Below are 20561 nucleotides of genomic sequence, written 5' to 3'. Positions count from 1 at the left end.
AGTCGCAAACTTTCTAAAATTGTGAAAATTTGAGGCGCAAACTTTCTATAATTGTGAAAATTTGAGTCGGGAACTTCTTGAAATTGTGAACATTTGAGTCGCGAATTTCCCAAACTTCTGAAAAACGGCCATTCTCACAAAAGGAAAAAAAGCCCTAAATTATTGTTTCATGATAAGCTGAATATTCTGGCAGGTTTGTTGTAAGGCAGGATGTGTGCATTTAAAAAAAATGGTATCATAAGTCAATTAACTATTGATGTGTAGGTTTTATAAAAATGGAAACACAGGTTTAAATATCTTCTGTATTTAATTATATACTCAATATAAAGTACTGTCATATTAAATTGCACAAAACATGACAAATACAGATCATTTAACAGACCCGATTTTTACAAAAGCTGAATACAAAACTCTTGAGGACTATGAAAATCCCTGGCACATGTCCTACTGGAAGAATGCCTTAAAATGTATGCTTAAAATTTCATGCTTTGTTAAGTATGCATATTATGTTCTGATAAACCAGCTAACCTAGGAAAAGTGTGTTGAGATTATGATCGCCACGATCTAACTGAAATCTTGTAGAAAATGGCAAAAAATGCCATACACAAATTCCCCAAATGTAATGCTTTTAAGAAATAATAGTTGATTTTAAGTTCATCTTTTCATGAATAAACATGAACCTTTATAAATTCAGATGAAAAGGCTGAAACAAGCAATCAGCAAAGTTTAGAACCTTCAATTGTTGCTTCTACTAGAAGAGGAAGTCGTAGATCTTTGGCAGTAGATAAATTGGAACCAGAGAAGAATGTGGAAGACACTGAAGCTGACCATAATAAAGAACCTGTTGGGCAAACTGCAACAAGAAGTAAGCGCGGAAAAAGTTCCAGAAAGACCAAAGGTGACAATGCTGGTGGGGAAACAGAATCGATTAGTACAGAGGCTGATTTTAGTGTGAAAGAAGTTGATAAGGATGAAAAGAAAATGGATGTTGATGTGCCACCAAAAGGTGTTGTGTCAAAGCGTGGCAGTAGGTCAAATTCTGATCAGAAAGGTGTTGATACTGGAACAGAAGCAACTGAAAATGGTATAAATGGTAATAGTGTTGACAAATCTAATTTTGGAGAAAATACAACAGGTGTAAAACATTCAAGACTTGTGAAATCCAAAGTTCTTCATTCCAGTAAGGGTGCAGATGCAGAGCCTTCACCTGCAGAGAGAAGCAAAGATAGTCAAGAATTAAATCTAGTATGTGATGAATCTAAAGTTCTGAAAAATAAAAAGTCAAACATTTCTAAAAAAGGTAACAATGTAGATACAGATGTAAAGCAGGACCAAAGTTGTTTAATGGATAAGCCAGTGAATTCTAGAAGAAAAACAAGAAATAATGTTGAAGAGAGTTTGAACTTAACACAAAGTGATAATCCAAATATAGAAAATACATCAGAGGATACAAAAGTCCCAATTGTAACAAAGAGTGAAATATTGCATAACGATACTATTTCGTGTAATAAGGGTAGGACTAAAAGTGCAAGAAATAACAAAGACACTTTGCAGGCTACATTTAGTAGTCAAGTTGACAATAATAGGACCACATCAAGAAATACAAGAAGAAAGATTCATGGAGAAAATGAATCAACCGAATGTGATGCAGATTCTGTGGTAAATAGAACTATGAAGAAAGAACTGAATAACCCTAATGAGCGGCAAGAGGATGACGCTGAACAAGGTAAGGAAGAAAATGTAAAGGATAGTCATTCTAAAGGAGATAAAGGGAAAGGACGGAAAAGTGGGATAAAAACACAAAAGACTGAAATTGCTTTGGATGAAAACTCTACAAATGCTTCTGAAACAAATGCAGTAAGAATAGGGCGAAGAGAAAACACATTAGAACAGGAAGAGTCTAAAGAAGTAGAGACTGGAACAGTACAAGATAAAAGTGTAGTCAGTACCACTGTAAGTGAAGCTAGTGTTGGTAAAAGAGGCACGAGAGGACGAATGCAAGAAAAAGTAGAAGCAGCATCAGATGAAAGCATTGTCAACACTTCTGGGAGTGGTTCAGAAATAAATAAAAGAGGAAGAAGAGAAAAGAAAGCGGATCCAGATGATGAAGAGACTCAATCGAAACCAGATGAAAGCAGTGCTAACATTACTGTAACTGGAGCAAGTGAAGCTCGAAGAGTTCGAAAAGGAAAGAAGGTAGATAGCAATGAAAAAGTAGATTTTGAGTCAAAAGTGAAGGTTGAGGTTGCAAATGAGGTCTCAGATCCGGAAGCATTTCCACTATCAGGAAAACTGAAAAGGAAAGAGAGTGACAACGATTCACAAGCGGTAATTGCAATATTGAAAACTTGGTCATCAATAATTAACATATTTTCTGCCTGATATGTTGTATCTTATAATTCATTTAAATTTCAAAGTTCAAGCAAAAAATTAATATGATGTAGAAGTGTGCTCCCAAAAATATGAAAGTATGAGGATATTTTTCTCCAACCCTCCATTACATGATTCTAGTAAGAGAAAAGCTTTTAAAAAATTGGCTCAAAAATAACAGCATTTAGAACTTCCTCAACACTTTTTTTTAAGTTTTTAATAGAAGCTGCATTGAAAAACATGTCCACCAGGGGACAGGGCATTTTTCATTATATGGCTATAGTAAAACCTTGTTAACACTCTAGAGGCCACATTTTTTTTCCGATCTCATGAAACTTGGTCAGAAGATTTGTCCTAATGATATCTTGGATGAGTTTGAAAAGGGTTTCAGTTGCTTAAAACACATGGCCACCAGGGGGCGGGGCATATTTCCTAATATGGCAATACAACTGTATATCATGCTTAAGTAAAACCTTGTTAACACTCTAGAGGCCACATTTATTGTCCGATCATCATGAAACTTGGTCAGATGATTTTTCCCAATGATATCTTGAATGAGTTGTAAATGGTTCCGGTTGGTGGAAATACATAGCCGGCAAGGGGGCGTGGCATTTTTCCTTATATAGCTTCATGTATAGTTAAACCTTGTTAACAATCTAGAAGCCATATTTATTGTACGATCATCATGAAACTTTGTCAGAAGATTTGTCCCAATGATATTTTGGACAAGTTTGAAAATGATTCCAGTTGCTTGAAAAACATGGCCACCAGTGGGAGGGGCACTTTTCCTTATATGAACTTATGAATCTTCATGAAACTTCAGGGCCCTGGTTTGGCCATTCTTGGGGCCGATATTTGGCTCCATTCCCCCCTTAAAATAGTATACTTTTTTCCCCTATTTCAGCTAAAAATTCCCCTCTCTAACAAAAAAGAATTATGTTCATTTTTTAGCCGGATTTTTTTCGAAAAAATCTCGGCTTATAGATTGATGTTGTCGGGCGGGCGGGGGGGGCGGGCGGGGTGGCGGCGTGCTCGAAAATGTTAAAGTTCTTATTTCATGGTATAACTTTGGTATGCTTGGACCTAGAGTCTTCAAACTTGACATGAAGGTTGGCCAGGATTAACAGATGACCACTGGTCATTTCAAGGTCATTCATTTGAAGGTCAAGGTCACTGTTACCTTCAATATAAAAAATGTTAAAGTTCTTATAACTTTGGTATGCTTGGACCTAGAGTCTTGAAACTTGACATGAAGGTTGGCCATAACTAGTTAGTAACCACTGGTCATTTCAAGGTCATTCATTTGAAGGTCAAGGTCACTGTGACCTTGAATGTAAAAATGTTAAAGTTCTTATTTCATGGTATAACTTTGGTATGCTTGGACCTAGAGTCTTCAAACTTGACATGAAGGTTGGCCAGGATTAACAGATGACCACTGGTCATTTCAAGGTCATTCATTTGAAGGTGAAGGTCACTGTGACCTTCAATATAAAAATGTTAAAGTTGTTATAACTTTGGTATGCTTGGACCTAGAGTCTTGAAACTTGACATGAAGGTTGGCCAGAACTAGTAAGTAACCACTGGACATTTCAAGGTCATTCATTTGAAGGTCAAGGTCACTGTGACCTTGAATGTAAAAATGTTAAAGTTGTTATAACTTTGGTATGCTTGGACCTAGAGTCTTGAAACTTGACATGAAGGTTGGCCAGAACTAGTAAGTAACCACTGGACATTTCAAGGTCATTCATTTGAAGGTCAAGGTCACTGTGACCTTGAATGTAAAAATGTTAAAGTTCTTATTTCATGTTATAACTTTGGTATGCTTGTACCTAGAGTCTTCAAACTTGAAATAAAGATTGGCCAGTACTAGAAGATGACCACTGGTCATTTCAATGTCATTCATTTGAAGGTCAAGGTCACTGTGACCTTCAATGTTAAAATGTTAAAATTGTTATAACTTTGGTATGCTTGGACCTAGAATCTCAAACTTGACGTAAAGGTTTGCAAGCACACTTAGATGACCACTGGTCATTTCAAGGTCATTCATTTCAATGTCATTCATTTGAAGGTCAAGGTCACTGTGAACTTAAATGTTAAAATGTTAAAATTGTTGTAACTTTGGTATGCTTGGACCTAGAATCTCAAACTTTGCTCATGCCTTGAAAAGTACTTACATTTCATTTTGACCTTTGAACAATATTTCAGTAATTTAAGTATTGCATTGACAAAAACACGAAAGGTACTTTCCTGTCATTTAAATCAAAAATCCGGCTTCAATGCGGTCATCTCCGACCGCGGAACTCTTGTTTATTTTATACATTTGCCAACTGGTATTGTGCTATTACCTTTGATTTAATGTATATTTATGTAAATTACATTAAAATATAGAAATAGAAGTGTTGAATGGTTGGTGAAAAGATCTTCTAAGATTCCCATTTTCACCCAAAACGTTGCAAAATTCCCCCCTCTATGGGCCCCAACCCCAATCCCCCAAAGTGTAGCAAGGGCCCTGAACTTTGTCAGTATATTTGTTTAAATGATATCTTGGATCAGTTGGATGTGTATGAAAATGTTTCTGGTCTGTTGAAAAACGTGGCTGCCAGGGTGTTCACTAGTCATGAAAGTTGGTAAGAACATTTTGTTCTCATGAAATCTTGGGCTGCACAGAACAGGTCAGTTCCTTTGAATCTCAGGTTTGTATCAATTTTTATGCTCCCCCAAAATTTTTGGGGAAAGCATATAGTCGCCGCTTCGTCTATCCGTGCTTGTGTCCGTCCGTGCACAATTTTTGTCCGGGCTATTTCTCAGCAATTAATGACCAGAATTCAATTAAACTTTATGGGAAGCTTCACTACCAATAGGAGATGTGCATATTATCAACCGGTTCTGGTCGGATGATTTTTCACAGAGTTATGGCCCTTTGAAATTTTCCATTAACTGTACATATAGTGCAATTCTTGTCCGGGCTATTTCTCAACAACTAATGACTGGAATTCAATGAAACCTTATGGGAAGCTTCACTACCAAGAGGACTTGTGCATATTATCAGCGGGTTCTAGTCAGATGATTTTTCACAGAGTTATGACCCTTTGAAATTTTCCATTAACAGTACATATAGTGCAATTCTTGTCCGGGCTATTTCACAGCAACTAATGACCGGAATTCAATGAAACTTAATGGGAAGCTTCACAACCAAAAGGAGATGTGCATATTATCAGCCAGTTCTGGTCTGATGATTTTTCACAGACTTATGGCCCTTTGAAATTTCCATTAATTGTACATATAGTGCAATTCTTGTCCGGGCTATTTCTCAGCAACTAATGACTGGAATTCTATGAAACTTTATGGGAAGCTTCACTACCAAGAGGAGATGTGCATATTATTAGCAGGTTCTCCTCGGATGAGTTTTCACAGAGTTATGGCCCTTTGAAATTTTCCATTGTTCATATTGTGCAATTCTTGTCCGAGCTATTTCTCAGCAACTTATTACGGGAATTCAATGAAACTTTATGGTAAGCTTCACTACCAACAGGAGATGTGCATATTATCAGCCGGTTATGGTCGGATGATTTTTCACAGAGTTATCGCCCTTTGAAATTTTCTATAAACTGTACATATATTGCAATTCTTGTCCGGGCTATTTCTCCCCAACTACTGACTGGAATTCAATGAAGCTTTATGGGAAGCTTAACTACATGTACCTTGAGGAGATGCGCATGTTTTTTGTGGGTTCTGGATAGATGATTTATTTAGAGAGTTATGGCCTTTTGAAATTTTTAAGTTGCTAAACCATCCATCGTATTATTTTGTCCAAAGATATGCCCCTCAAGACGTTTCCTTTTATCTGAATATAAAGTACATTTGGGGAGCATCACCCGTCTCCGACGGTTTCTTGTTATTTAAAGAATTACAAACATAATGCATTGCTGATATTTCTCAGTAAATTCCTTAGAGTTGCCCATTAAAAAAGTAGTGTAGTTGTTTAATGAAATAAATCTTGAAATGCATGTGCTTAAATAAATAAACAAACAAGTTACTAAATTTTGGGCAACATTTTTATGCCACCCTTCAAAGAAGAGGGGGTATATTGTTTTGCACATGTCGGTCTGTCGGTCGGTCCTTCCACCAGATGGTTTCCAGATATTAACTCAAGAATTCTTAGGCCTAGGATCATGAAACTTCATAGGTACATTGATCATGACTGGCAGATGACCCCTATTGATTTTCAGGTCACTAGGTCAAAGGTAAAGGTCACAGTGACTCGAAATAGTAAAATGGTTTCCGGATGATAACTCATGAATGCTTAGGCCTAGGATCATGAAACTTTATAGGTACTTTGATCATTACTGGCAGAAGACCCCTATATATTTTCAGGTCATTAGGTCAAAGGTCAAGGTCACAGTGACTATAAATGGTAAAATGGTTTCCGGATGATAACACGACAATACTTACGCCTAGGATCATGAAACTTCATAGGTAAATTGATCATGACTCGCAGATGACCCCTATTGATTTTCAGGTCACTATGTCAAAGGTCAAGGTCACAGTGACTCGAAACAGTTAAATGGTTTCCGGATGATAACTCACTGATGCTTATGCCTAGGATCATGAAACTTCATAGGTACTTTGATCATGACTGGCAGATGACCCCTATTGATTTTTTGAGGTCGCTAGGTCAAAGGTCAAGGTCACAGTGACTCGAATTGGTATAAAACGGTTTCCGGATGATAACTCAAGAATGCATACGCCTAGGATCATGAAACTTCATAGGAACATTGATCATGACTGGCAGATGACCCCTATTGATTTTCAGGTCACTAGGTTAAAGGTCAAGGTCAAAGTGACTCGAAATAGTAAAATGGTTTCCGGATGATAAGTCAAGAATGCTTACGCCTCAGATCATGAAACTTCATAGGTACATTGATCATTACTGGCAGATGACCCCTATTGATTTTCAGGTCACTAGGTCCAAGGTCAAGGTCACAGTGACAAAAAACATATTCTCACAATGGCTGCCACTACAACTGACAGCCCATTTAGGGGGCATGCATGTTTTACAAACAGCCCTTGTTTCACTAGAGGCAATCAGATGTTCATAGTTACTTGGACTCTGGGCAAGTGGTAGTCAATTGTGTAGGTAAACACTTGTGCTGTGATTTTAGCTCGGCTGCTTTCGGAGAAACCCCGAGGTATTGTCATAGCCAGCTCGATGTGTTGTGTCTTTCCGACGTCCGCCGTGCTAAAACCTTAACATTGGCTCCAAAATCAAAGTGCTTCCACCTACAACTTTAAAACTTCATACGTAGATGCACCTTGATGAGTTCTACACACCACACCCATTTTTGGGTCACTAGGTCAAAGATCAAGGTCACTTTGACCTCTTAAAAAAATAATCTGACAAGCTTTCATTTATTCAAAACTGCACCCGCAGCCGACCATAAGCAATTGTTATGCGGTGCTCTTGTTCATAAATATTGTCTTATTTAAAGTATAAGGAAGCCATAGTTTAATATGAAACAGAGTACAAGTCATGTAATATAACTGAAAAATTAAGAATTTTAATCATAAATTGAGTGAAATGGTTGCTTTCTATTGATCATTTGGTTACACCTTTATATGCAGTGCATGTTGTATACCTTTTAAAAGAAAACATTCAGTTAATTGCTTTGAGAGCCAAAGGTATTTTTTGAAAATCTTAAGGCGTTTCCTATTGCAAAAGTGTTAATCTGAATATATTGGTATATGAAACCTTGCATAAAGGAAATCACGTAGAAAAAATAGTTCTTATTCATTCATTTTTTCAAAAAGGCGTGAGATATTAAATAGTTTAAGCGAGTGAAACATGTCACATATATTTTGTTTGCTTTGTATTTTTTCTTTTTAAAATCTATAAATTGACTCGAGCTATTGTTGAATTATTAAAATCTTCAGAGTTTAGAGGAGAAACCAGGGAAACGAAGGAAGACAACACTGGACCCAGCAGAAACACCAAAACACAAGAACAAGCGGGTATGTGACCAGCTGAACAGATGGTGAAATCTAAAATTTTGCTTCTTCTTTTTTGAACAGCTTCCATTTTGTATGATTTAAAATGCCGTAAAGATATGAAATACTACGGTTTGCACACAGACACATAATGGGATGGGACCTTGATTCATTTATATGAATTAAGATCTGTTGCCTGCCAATACATTAAAACTGGTCAGTACATTATTGTTTAACCATTAAAATAGTAACACAGTAAAAATAAAAACTATTTCACCTCATCAAAATGTTATGCAACCACAATATGTTACATACCAAATATTAATGGTCTAAACCTTTTGGTTTGGAGGAAGCAATGTTTTTAGTGTTGTATATAATCCTATATAACATTTTGAAACATGTACCAATACGCTTCTGTCTGCAAGTTGTCAGCTGTGTGCACACCAAGTGGCAAGGATATGGGCCCTGACTCCACGGTAACAAGCTCCCCAGCACTACGGAAGTCTACAACAGACGGACAGAAGGCCAGGGTCATGTTCACAGGCGTTTTGGATGAACAGGGAGAAAAGGTTTCATTGAGTTACTGGTTTTGATTTCAAAGTTTTTTTAACTGCAGAATCATGAAGTCACAAGCATATTTCTGAGTTATGCTTTAATTTACTTATAATGTGGGCTGTGCTCTGTGAAAATGGGAGTTTAATGCATATGTTTAAAGTGTCATCCCAGATTAGCCTGTGCAGTCTGCATAGGCTAAACTGAGACGACACTTTCCACGTAAACTGGATTTTTTTTGCTAAGAAGTGACTATCTTCAAACAAAAAAGACATAAAAGCGGAAAGTGTCGTCCCTGATTAGGAAACTGCACAGGATTATCTGGGAGGACACTTTACGCATATACATTAACCACTTTTCACAGAGCTAGGCTATTTTTGTGTTATGCTTTAATTTACTTATGATATATAATAGGAACCAATACAAATACCTTCTAGTGCTCTGTCACTTATCCCTTGCATGGATGGGGCATAATTTAGTCACTCTCTGTCAGTCTGTCTGTCTGTCAGTCCCCATTAAATGTTTAAAGTGTTTGTAGCAAAATACTTTTGCATTTCTCAAACAATGAAATTGAAACTTGAAATATATGTTAGCTGCGCCCTGGGAAATCTTGGCTTGTGTAAAGTGTCGTTTAAATTAGCCTGTGCAGACTTCACAATCAGGGAAGAAACGTTCGGCGTGTATGGCCTTTTTCTTTGATAGGAAGTCTATTCTAAACCAAAAAACAATAAAGGCAAATAGTGTCATCACAGATTAGCTTCTGCTCTGTGTTCACACTTTCCGCCTTTTCTTGACATGCATTAAGCCAAGTTTTTCCAGTGTGCGGATCATTTTTGCTAGAAAGGGTTCATGTGCATGACACCTAAATTATGCCCACTGATCCGCATATTTCAGAGACATCTGCTGCTGATTAAAGCCAGCAAAGCGTTGGTTTTATATAAGTCAGGTCAGTGAAAATATCAAGTTTTTATCCAATGTGTGACCACTTCACTGTTTTCAGGTAGTGAAGGAGCTAGGAGGAGAACTAGTGACCTCAGCTGCAGAATGCACACATCTTGTCACTGACCAGGTGAAAACATTAAATTTTTTATCAATGCTCGTTTCAGCTGATTTCCGCTGTTTGAGTGTCAAGATTGCGTTACACATAGTGCTAACTTTTAATGGATTTGTGAAAATAATGAAGACCTTTAGGGGTCACAGTTATGGTTATTATACCCCCACAAACGAATGGGTATATAGGAGTGAGCTTGTTTGTCGGGCGGTCTGTCTGTCGGTCAGTATTAAGTGTCCGCTCTCTAATTCAAGTTTCATCCGGTCTTCACCAAACTTGGTCAGTTGTTGTATCTAGATGATGTCTAGGTCAAGTTCAAATATGGGTCATGTCGGGTCAAAAACTAGGTCACCGGGTTACTAAGTGCCTTTTAAACATTGAGCATGGTGTCCGCTCTCTAATTAAAGTAGTTTTCATCCGAGCTTTACCAAACTTGGTTAGAAGTTGTATCTAGATGATGTCTAAGCCAAGTTTGAGCATGGGTCACGGCAGGTCAAAAACTAGGTCACGGGGTCACTTAGTGCGTTTTAAACATTGAGCATGGTGTCCGCTCTCTAATTAAAGTGTTTTTCATCAGAGCTTCACCAAACTTGGTTAGAAGTTGTATCTAGATGATGTTTAGGCCAAGTTCGAACATGGGTCATGGCAGGTCAAAAACTAGGTCACGGGGTCACTTAGTGCGTTTTAAACGTTGAGCATGGTGTCCACTCTATAATTAAAGTAGTTTTCATCCGAGCTTCACCAAACTTGGTCAGAAGTTGTATCTAGATGATGTCTAGGCCAAGTTCGAACATGGGTCATGGCAGGTCATTAATTAGGTCACGGGATCACTTAGTGCGTTTTAAACATTGAGCATGGTGTCCGCTCTCTAACTCGAGTAGTTTTCATCCGATCTTCACCAAACTTGGTTAGAAGTTGTATCTAGATGATGTCTAGATCAAGTTTGAATATGGGTTATGCCGGATCAAAAACTAGGTCATTGGGTCATTTAGTGCGTTTTAAACATTCAGCATGTTGTCTGCTCTCTAATTCAAGTAGTTTTTATCCAATATCTTTACAACCTTGGTCAGAAGTTTTATGATCTCTACGCCAAGTTTGAATATGGGCCATGCTGAGCCAAAAACTAGGTCACGGGGTCACTTAGTGCATTATTTAAAATTCAGCATGATGTCCGCTCTCTAATTCAAGTAGTTTTCATCCGATCTTCACCATACTTGGTCAGAAGTTGTTTCTAGATGATGTGTAGGTCATGTTTGAACATGGGCCATGCCGGGTCAAAAACTAGGTCATTGGGTCACTAAGTGCGTTTTAAACATTGATCATGTTGTTGGCTGTTTTTTGTGAAGACAACATGCAAAATATTCTGTGTAATTGCGGCATGTGGGGGTATTTGTCACGTCTCTGACAAAGCTCTAGTTGTATTTCTTCCTATATGGTGTTCCTTAATGCACCACCCTCTGTCTTTGGTTCCAGTAGCCCACAACATTGATTAAAATTTACTGTACACCTTCCATTGTTTTATAGAAATGGCACCTTATATATCATCTGATGTACCAACTGTATTCAAAAGTCTCCCATTTTAAGTGGACATCCTATACATTCCACTAGTGCAACTTGAACTTACAAAGCCTTAGTACACAGTCTTTTCCATAAGTCCCAAATACTTTGTATTGACCGTTCCAAGGTGGTAAGCTTCTCATTTAATACATTGTGAATGTCATGCAGTATAGCGTTGGCAAATTGTCACATGCTCTAAATATAAAAAACTAGTGAATAGTAGCAAGAATAACTATCTCAATAATGCCCCAAACTTTGCTTACCAGGCTTAGATATGAGTCGTGTTCTGAGAAAACTGGGCATATTGTGTGTGCGTAAAGTGTCGTCTCAGATTAGCCTGTGCAGTCCTCACAGGCTAATCAGGGATGACACTTTGTGCTTTTATGACATTCTTCGTTTAAATGAAGTCTCTTCTTAGCAAAAATCCAATTTAGGCGGAAAGTGTCGTCCCTGATTAGCCTGTGCAGACTGCACAGGCTAATCTGGGAAGACACTTTATGCACAAGCATTATGCCCAGTTTTCTCAGAACGCAATTCATATGGTACTTATTGCTATGTTGCTGACTCAGGTACGGAGGACAGTGAAGTTCCTCTGTTGCCTCTCACTAGGCAGGCCAATTGTAACTCCTCAGTGGTTGGTCTCCAGTAAAAACAGTGCTTTCTTCACAGGTATGTGTACGCTGGCCAATCCTTTAATACCAGACTTTACCATAATATTTGTTTTTTTTGTTTATTCTGCTCCATTGTCGATTTGGCAATGTTTAATGCCTAGTAAAAAGCAGTATGATGCTAAGAGGTTTCAAGTTATCATTCATGTTAACATTCAGTGTGAACAACACTGTTGTCATTATATTCCCGGTCACTTAGTTTGAAGGGGCATATGGGCGTCTCACTGTTGGTCGGTCAGTCTATGTATTAGTCAATTGGTCGTCATGTTTGCTTAAAATGTTTAATCTTTTGGAGCTAACTTCTTGATTCTAAAGCTATAGAATTGAAACATCAATCATGTCGTACCCATAAACTATAAACTTGCAAGACACAATGTTTTCTCACAGTGGTCTATTGATTTCATTCCTGACTCATTTGCAGTTTAACCTAGCTATGGGCATGGCTGCAATCCAAAATGTAATGAGATTGTGAAAGTAACTAAGATCACATTTCTTAAGCGATTCAATTGGTACTTGAAATGTATCATCACCACCATGAAAAGGGTTTGCAGTGGGGTTGAAAAATCTTGAATCTTATGCCAAGTGCTTAAATTTGAAACTTCACAAAAGGTTCTTAATGTAAAAAAATAAAAGCTTTTTATACATAATAATCAGAAAACCATTGATCCATGTTGGTGATTTAACGTGGTGTGCTAATTTTTCATATGATTATCATTAAGCCAATGCTAAATGATGGGAAATGCATGAAAGCATTTGTTGGGATAAATTGATTTGCACAATATTCAAATCAAATATTTATTGAAACCATGACAAATGGAAAAAATGAGACTAAATAAAAACTTAAAGTTGTGTTGAAGTTCAAAACATGGTGCACTCTCAACAATATACTGAACAAGAGTGTTCATAGTATGTGCAAGGAACTGCTGCATTAAATGAATGTGCTGTGTAACATAATACATTAAACATATGAAAAGTATAGGGTCGTATTAGATGAATTGTCTATGAAAATGGATGGATAATCCTTGAAAAGTCAAGGAAGTTTGTTTTGCAAGGTTGTTGATGAAGTGTTTATTTGCTAGTCACATTTTTCATGTGCAATGCTTCTCTATTTTCTGACTGCCATGCCAGTGATGAAGCTGTATATGTCAAATGTGTGACAAAGATTAGTTTTCTGTTGCCAATCAAATTCATGGGAAGCATTTTAAAAATAACTATTTCATGAAGTTTATAATAATGATCAGTAATATCACAAGAGAGCCGTCTAGGGTTCTGGCAGACTCACTTATGATTATAAAAAGAGTCACTTATATAACAGCAAATGAAGTTTGAAATAAGGTAGATTGATTTCTTCGCTAAGTCTGTAGGGAAGTTGGCAAGTTTTTTTAAGCAAATTACTCCCTAATTTTAAAGGTATACAATTGAAACTTAAAATATTTCATCACCATGAAATTAAGATGTGCAAGCCACTTTTCATGCCTAATGATTCACACAGTCCTGAGTAACTTGAATATACATTGTAGCTGCATAAGTGGTGATGTTGTATTGCTTTCGTTTGGGCACAAACCTGTATTTTATTGACAACTGATACACTATTCATGCGGGCATGTTCAGACTGGTCCCCTTTCCTGATTCGAGATGATGCCTCTGAGAAGAAGTACAAGTTCACCCTGCATCTGTCCCTGGACAAGGCCCGCAGCAAGCCCCTACTGGAGGGATATTCAGTCCATGTCACCAAGTCTGTCAAACCCCCACCGGACCAGATGAATGGTAAAAGAGAGATATATTACTTACGGTTTTGGTGCGCCTCACAAAGAATGCATTAGATCTTTATCACTCAGATAAGCATTTTGATGCATTTGCATTTCCTTGGGAAGTGTAATTAAATTTAAGACCTTTCTTACTAGATTCAAGTTGTAAAGGCTTTATTTTTAACCCTAGGATACTGATGTGAAGGAAACAGCATTTTGCTTCTGAGTGGGAAAAGGCTAAGCAATACACTTATGTGTCCTTACATGCCGAATCATGGTCCAGACTGTAACTGCAATATTTGACAGGCAGATTTATTTATTGACTAAGATTTGATGTTGGAAATGATATTGCTATTTTGAAACCAGTGTTTTAAGTTCAAATGTTTATGTCACACCTTGAAAACAAATGCGATATTATATAATTGTTAGATTTTATTTTAATATTTAAGATTGTCAACAACTTTTTCTGTTTTTAAGACCACTTAACTGTTTGTTTTGCTTTCAGAAATCCTGAAATGTGCTGGAGCAAAGGTATGTGAAGAATTGCGATAAGATCCGCATTTGTATCAGTCGTAGACGTATGATTTTTAAGAGAAGTATTTCAAAACATGCATGTTTGATATGTCAATATGATAAATCTCCTGAAAAAACAAAACAGTGTTTGTAAATATGCTAGTTTATGCTAATATTTAGCTAAATTACTTAATAAATTTAGCTCTGTGTGAACCTATTCATGTACATCTTTAATCGGTCCAGCCCTTCTGATTGGTTTCTAAGGTAGGTTACTGTGCACATGAGCTTACTCTATAAAATGTGTCACAATGGATGTTTTTTTTGTCTCATCAGCTTCAATTAGGCATAGATAATGCAATGCAATAAGTATGCCCATTGTGTATCTAAATTAAGCATGCAATGCAGTTACTGGTGTCACTGCAGGTACTCTCCTCAATGCCTAAGACGCCCCAACCACTCACAGTGGTCGTATCCTGCCCTGAAGACAACTCTGTATGTGATGTTGCAGTGAAGGCAGGCGTTAGAGTGGTTTCCTCTGAGTTTGTACTCACTGGGGTCCTCAGGCAGGAGGTCGATTTAGATGCGTATCCTTAACACAAAAGTGTACAGGGCTCGTACAGGTGAAAAGTCTTCGAATTGTATGCTGAATCCTTAGAAAGTCCTTGACTTTAATACTGAAAAGCGGTCCTAAAATGTTTTTGATTTGGGCAAAACTACCACTTTTTATTATCTGAAATGATGAGGGTGATTTTTTTTTAAACATTTGTGTGTGCACTGGAATGGGATTTATTGAGTTGGTAAAATGAGCAAAAATATACATAATGTATATATGTTGAAAAACGTAAAGTGGTTCAACTAAGACATTATAAATCCATTAATAATAATAATTCATAAGGGAAATCGAAGAGAATTAGCAGAAATGTAAGCGTTTTGTCTGCAACTAGCAAACATGACAATCTATTTCTACATGTATCAATACATAAAGTTCAATGTTAAAAGTAGAGATCAGAAACATAAACTTCAGTTACTGTTTTAACAAATCTGAACTATTAAAGTTCTGTGAAACATAACATATCAAACACATGAAAAGCATAGGGTCTTGAGAAAAGAAAAGTCCGTAACAAGGAATGGAAATTTCTTAAAAATCTTGAGTTTTGTTTGCAAGGTCTGTGTGAACCCTGAAGTAGCTAGTGGGCAAATATTACTGGGGCGTTTTATAATAAAAATCTTTTTTTTTTATTAAAATATTATTGTTAATGTATTACAAGGATGGAGAAAATATGGAAATCTTTTTTTTTCTGCATCATTTATTTCCATTTTATAAATAAATTTAGTCATGGTACTTGTAATAAATAATAGTGTCTGGATTTTTAAGTGTGTCATTTTCCATCTTCAGAAACAAACAAATATCACTGGCAGGGCTTCATGTTTATTAAGTATGCAATAAGAGTTATTTTGCCTTTACTCTGTTAAGCCATGCCTTGTTTGCAGTAAATCAGGGATTCAAGAGAATGACGTTGAATACATCAACCATGTCAGAACCAGGTGGAAAGAAGAGGCGCAAGTAGTACCTATTGAAATCTCAATGCTTCATTTTTGCCATAGTTGTACATAGCCATGAAGATCTTAACATAAATTCAGACAACAGAGACATAGCAATATTGTGACCACTTTTCTCTTCTAGAATCTACCCAAAATGAATCTGATAAGTTTACATGTTTTTATGCCCCCGGATCGAATGATCGGGGGTATATTGTTTTTGGCCTGTCTGTCTTTCTTTCTGTCTGTCATTCTGTCCCAAAACTTAAACCTTACAGTAAAGTTTTGCAATAACTTTTGAAATATTGAACATAGCAACTTGATATTTGGCATGCTTGTGTATCTTATGGAGCTGCACATTTTGAGTGGTGAAAGGTCAAGGTTATCCTTCAAGGTCAAAGGTATAAAAAAAAAGTGGCGTATTAGGGGGCATTGTGTTTCTGACAAACACATCTCTTGTTTCTAACTTGCATAGGCCTCAAACTAAAAACAAACAGCAATGTAATGTGTTTATTTCTGTTTTTGTTCAGAGGACGGCAACTTGATGCTATAAATAAATATTTATGAAAAATTCAAAGAGTCGTAAGTTGATTTTATCCTGTTACGCGTACTTCAAATTGATCTGCTGTACTTTTAATATGTCATCTGTAAGTGCAACTTGTATGGTTAAGTTTGTTTGATGGTAATAGGTGGGTTTTTAGCTCACCTGGAACGAAGTGACATGGTGAGCTTATGTGACCGTATGATGTCCGGCGCCCGTTTTGCATGCATGGGTGTGTGCGTGCGTGTGTCCGTCAACAATTTGTTTGTGTAAACAGAAGAGGTCACAGTTTTCATCCGATCTTTATGAAATTTGGTCAGAATGTTTATGTTGATGAAATCTGGGATGGGATTGTATTTGGGTCATCTGGGGTCAAAAACTAGGTCACTAGGTCAAATAATAGAAAAACCTTGTGTAGACAAAAGAGGTCACAGTTTTCAGCCAATCTTTATGAAATTTGGTCAGAATGTTTATCTTGATGAAATCTGGGTTGGGATTGTATTTTGGTCATCTGGGGTCAAAAACTAGGTCACAAGGTCCCTTGTGTAGACAATAGAGGTCACAGTTTTCATCCAATCTTTATAAAAATTTTGTCAGAATGTTTATCTTGATGAAATCTGGGTTGGGATTGTATTTGGGTCATCTGGGGTCAAAAACTAGGTCACTAGGTCAAATAATAGAAAAACCTTGCGTAGACAATAGAGGTCACAGTTTTCAGCCAATCTTTATGAAATTTGGTCAGAATGTTTATCTTGATAAAATCTGGATTGGGATTGTATTTGGGTCATCTAGGGTCAAAAACTAGGTCATTAGATCAAATAATAGAAAAACCTTGTGTAGACAAAAGAGGTCATTATGTACTGTTGTGGTGGGGTCTCCGTCCCCACCAGATTGTTTCTGGATGATAACTCAAGAACACTTACGCCTGGGATCATGAAACTTCATAGGTACATTGATCATGACTGGCAGATGACCCCTATTTATTTTGAGGTCACTAGGTCAAAGGTCAAGGTCACAGTGACTCGTTCTTGGATGCAGTTTAGGACCACATTTGCAGATTATATATGCACTGTTGGGGTGGGGTCTCCGTCCCCACCAGATGGTTTCCGGATGATAACTCAAGAACGCTTACGCCTAGGATCATGAAACTTCATAGGTACATTGATCATGACTGGCAGATGACCCCTATTGATTTTGAGGTCAATAGGTCAAAGATCAAGGTCACAGTGACTCGTTCTTGGATGCAGTTTAGGACCACATTTGCAGATTATATTATGTACTGGTGTCATGGGGTCTCCTTCCCCACCAGATGGTTTCCGGATGATAACTCAAGAACGCTTACGACTAGGTTCATGAAACTTCATAGGTACATTGATCATGACTGGCAGATGACCCCTATTGATTTTGAGGTCACTAGGTCAAAGGTCAAGGTCACAGTGACTCGAAATAGTTAAATGGTTTCCGGATAATGACTCAACAATACTTAAGCCTGGGATCATAAAACTTAATAGGTACATTGATCATGACTGGCAGATGACCCTTATTGATTTTGAGGTAACTAGGTCAAAGGTCAAGGTCACAGTGACTCGAAAGAGTAAAATAGTTTCTGCATGATAACTCAAGAATGCGTACGCCTAGGATCATGAAACTTCATAGGTACATTGATCATGACTGGCAGATGACCACTATTGATTTTCAGGTCACTAGGTCAAAGGTCAAGGTCACTGTGACAAAAAACGTAATCACACAATGGCTGCCACTACAACTGACAGCCCATATGGGGGGGCCTGCATGTTTTACAAACAGCCCTTGTTTAATATTGAACACAGCATCTATATATTTGGCATGCATGTGTATCTCGTGGAGTTTCACATTTTGAGTGGTGAAAGGTCAAGGTCATCCATCAAGGTCAAAGGTCAAAAGTTAAACAAATGATTTTCATTTCTCCATTCAATCTCTTACTTACTTCTGTGGAGCTGCACATTTTGAGTGGTGAAAGGTCAAGGTCATCCTTCAAGGTCATAGGTAAAAAAAAATCAAAGTGGCTCATTTATAGGGGGCATTGTGTTTCTAACAAACATATATCTTGTTGTAAACAAAGTTTGATGTTTGGTAAGGGGGGTCAACTCAAAATATTTGTCACCAGGTCAAATCTTACAAAAACAAAAACACTCCATAAGCCAGAGTTTTGGTTCAATAGTGATGAAACTTGACCAGAATGTTTGTCTGGACAATATGTAGGTCAAGTTTGACGTTAGGTAAAGATTGAATGAACCGACTCCTCTCAGGTGAGCGAACTAGGGCCATCTTGGCCCTCTCGTTTCTTTTTTCCTCCAGTTTGTGGGCATTTCAGGAAGAATTATGAAGATTCTTTATGGGAGTCAACGATATAATAAACAAACTAGCAAGTCCAATGTTCTGCACAAAAGCTGTTACAATGTATGAATGATGCCTCCTAATGTGACGGACGTATTTTGTGAACAAAAAAATGTAAATTTTGATGTGCATGCATAAAAGACTTAAGTAGGTTTTTAAAAAATAGTATTTGATTGTTGTTTTAAGTATGTACCATGCTGTTAAGATTAAGATTTTAGTCTTGTATGTCTTTTTATACGTATTTTTAACAATGTGCATTGATATGTTCATTCCATCATAACTGAATGTTATAACAATTCGGTGTTGATGTGGCATGTCTCCTAAAATTAAAAATAATCGATTATTTTTGTCCATTTAAATATTTTCTTCAATAAAGTATTCAATAAAGTATGTTTTGAAATTGATTATTTTTGTCCATTAAAATATTTTCTTCAATAAAGTATGTTTTGGCTGGCGACCTTATTCATTTTTCATTTTGAAACCTATTGTGTCGCTATTTATGTACATTTGTATACTTAGTTTGACTTGTGTAACCAGTATTATGATACGAGGAAATAACATGTCCTTTTAGTTACACAACTCATGTAATTTTTTTTATGATAAGTTTTAATTAAAACTTCCATGGAAAATAATTAAATATGTTGAATGAAGATTTGTTTCTTACTTTCTTTTATAAAATCGATTGTTTCTTTATATACACAACCCTCAAATATCGATGTACTACATTTCTTGTATCCTCAAAATGAGTTGTTTGATGTTTTAGTGCCAACGTTGTTTGTTTCAAACCTAACTGTACCGAGGAATTCATTCTTCTCATTGTGTAACTTTGCACAAAATTTGCACATTCTTCATACACTGTTGTATCATTATTAATATTATTTGAAATAAATACATTTCATTGTGGTAATCAATGAGGTTTGTATGTTTGTTCCCAAAAGTAACATTTGCTGTGTCGTATTTGATTTTACTTCAATACTTGTGTAACGTAACGATATATAATAGAACGCCCCATTCTAACATAAATATAATGATTAAATGTCAGATATTACCAATAGAGGTTGTAATAAACTAATAGAAATTTATGTATCCATCTAACATAAATGATTAAATTTAAGAAATTACCAATAGATGTTGTAATAAAATAATATAAATTTATTTAATAAAATAATAGAAATTTATTAACATTATTAGATATAAATAAATAAACTATACTAATTGCATTTCAGAAATTATTAATAGATGTTTTAATATTGTAACAAAATACACGGACTCTAGATGTCAATATACGCTACATTAATATGTATTCGAACCCGGGACTTTAGAGCAAAATATAACTTGCTATCAATGGTCCACCCATGCTTTCGATATTAACAAAGTCGTTTTACCTTTTTTTATTATTACTCATAGTTTCCAGATTATCGATAACAAGGGTTACTTGCAAAAAATTGTCCCTTTCCAATTCATGATGATTGTAAGTCAAGTTTAATATTTAAAAAATATTTCTTAGAATGTTATTTTTCAGGTTGAATATAAATGCTTACGTTTTTTTTAATCTTCGCTGACTTAGTAACAGAATTAAGTTAAGTATTCTCATAAACAAACTTGACATAGTTCTTTACAAGGATTTAACTCAAATTAAGTGGATGTGCTTACCCACACAG

The 20561-nt window shown here is 36.4% G+C and overlaps 1 protein-coding gene across 11 annotated transcripts in view; it reads left to right on the top strand.

The window, feature by feature from the left end:
- Positions 1–19807, top strand: part of LOC127863129 (mediator of DNA damage checkpoint protein 1-like) — a 54558-nt gene extending 34751 nt beyond the window's left edge. For 7 of the 11 annotated variants that reach the window (XM_052402500.1, XM_052402499.1, XM_052402505.1 and 4 more), the window contains 9 exons: positions 695–2328; positions 8302–8379; positions 8781–8924; positions 9908–9976; positions 12085–12184; positions 13795–13950; positions 14437–14462; positions 14868–15028; positions 15919–19807. In XM_052402500.1, coding sequence (XP_052258460.1) covers positions 695–2328; positions 8302–8379; positions 8781–8924; positions 9908–9976; positions 12085–12184; positions 13795–13950; positions 14437–14462; positions 14868–15028; positions 15919–16012 — 2462 coding nt within the window. In that variant the 3' untranslated portion in view covers positions 16013–19807. The remainder of the gene's footprint in view (positions 1–694; positions 2329–8301; positions 8380–8780; positions 8925–9907; positions 9977–12084; positions 12185–13794; positions 13951–14436; positions 14463–14867; positions 15029–15918) is intronic. The other 4 variants (XR_008040931.1, XR_008040930.1, XM_052402502.1 and 1 more) reach the window with 4 other exon arrangements.
- The last annotated feature ends 754 nt before the right edge of the window (positions 19808–20561 follow it).

Source organism: Dreissena polymorpha, unplaced genomic scaffold, assembly GCF_020536995.1.
Source record: "Dreissena polymorpha isolate Duluth1 unplaced genomic scaffold, UMN_Dpol_1.0 chrUn001, whole genome shotgun sequence".
In the NCBI taxonomy this organism is placed as follows: Eukaryota; Metazoa; Mollusca; class Bivalvia; order Myida; family Dreissenidae; genus Dreissena; species Dreissena polymorpha.
The sequence above is the reverse complement of the archived record's forward strand: the minus strand, read 5'-3'. Positions and strand labels throughout refer to the sequence as shown.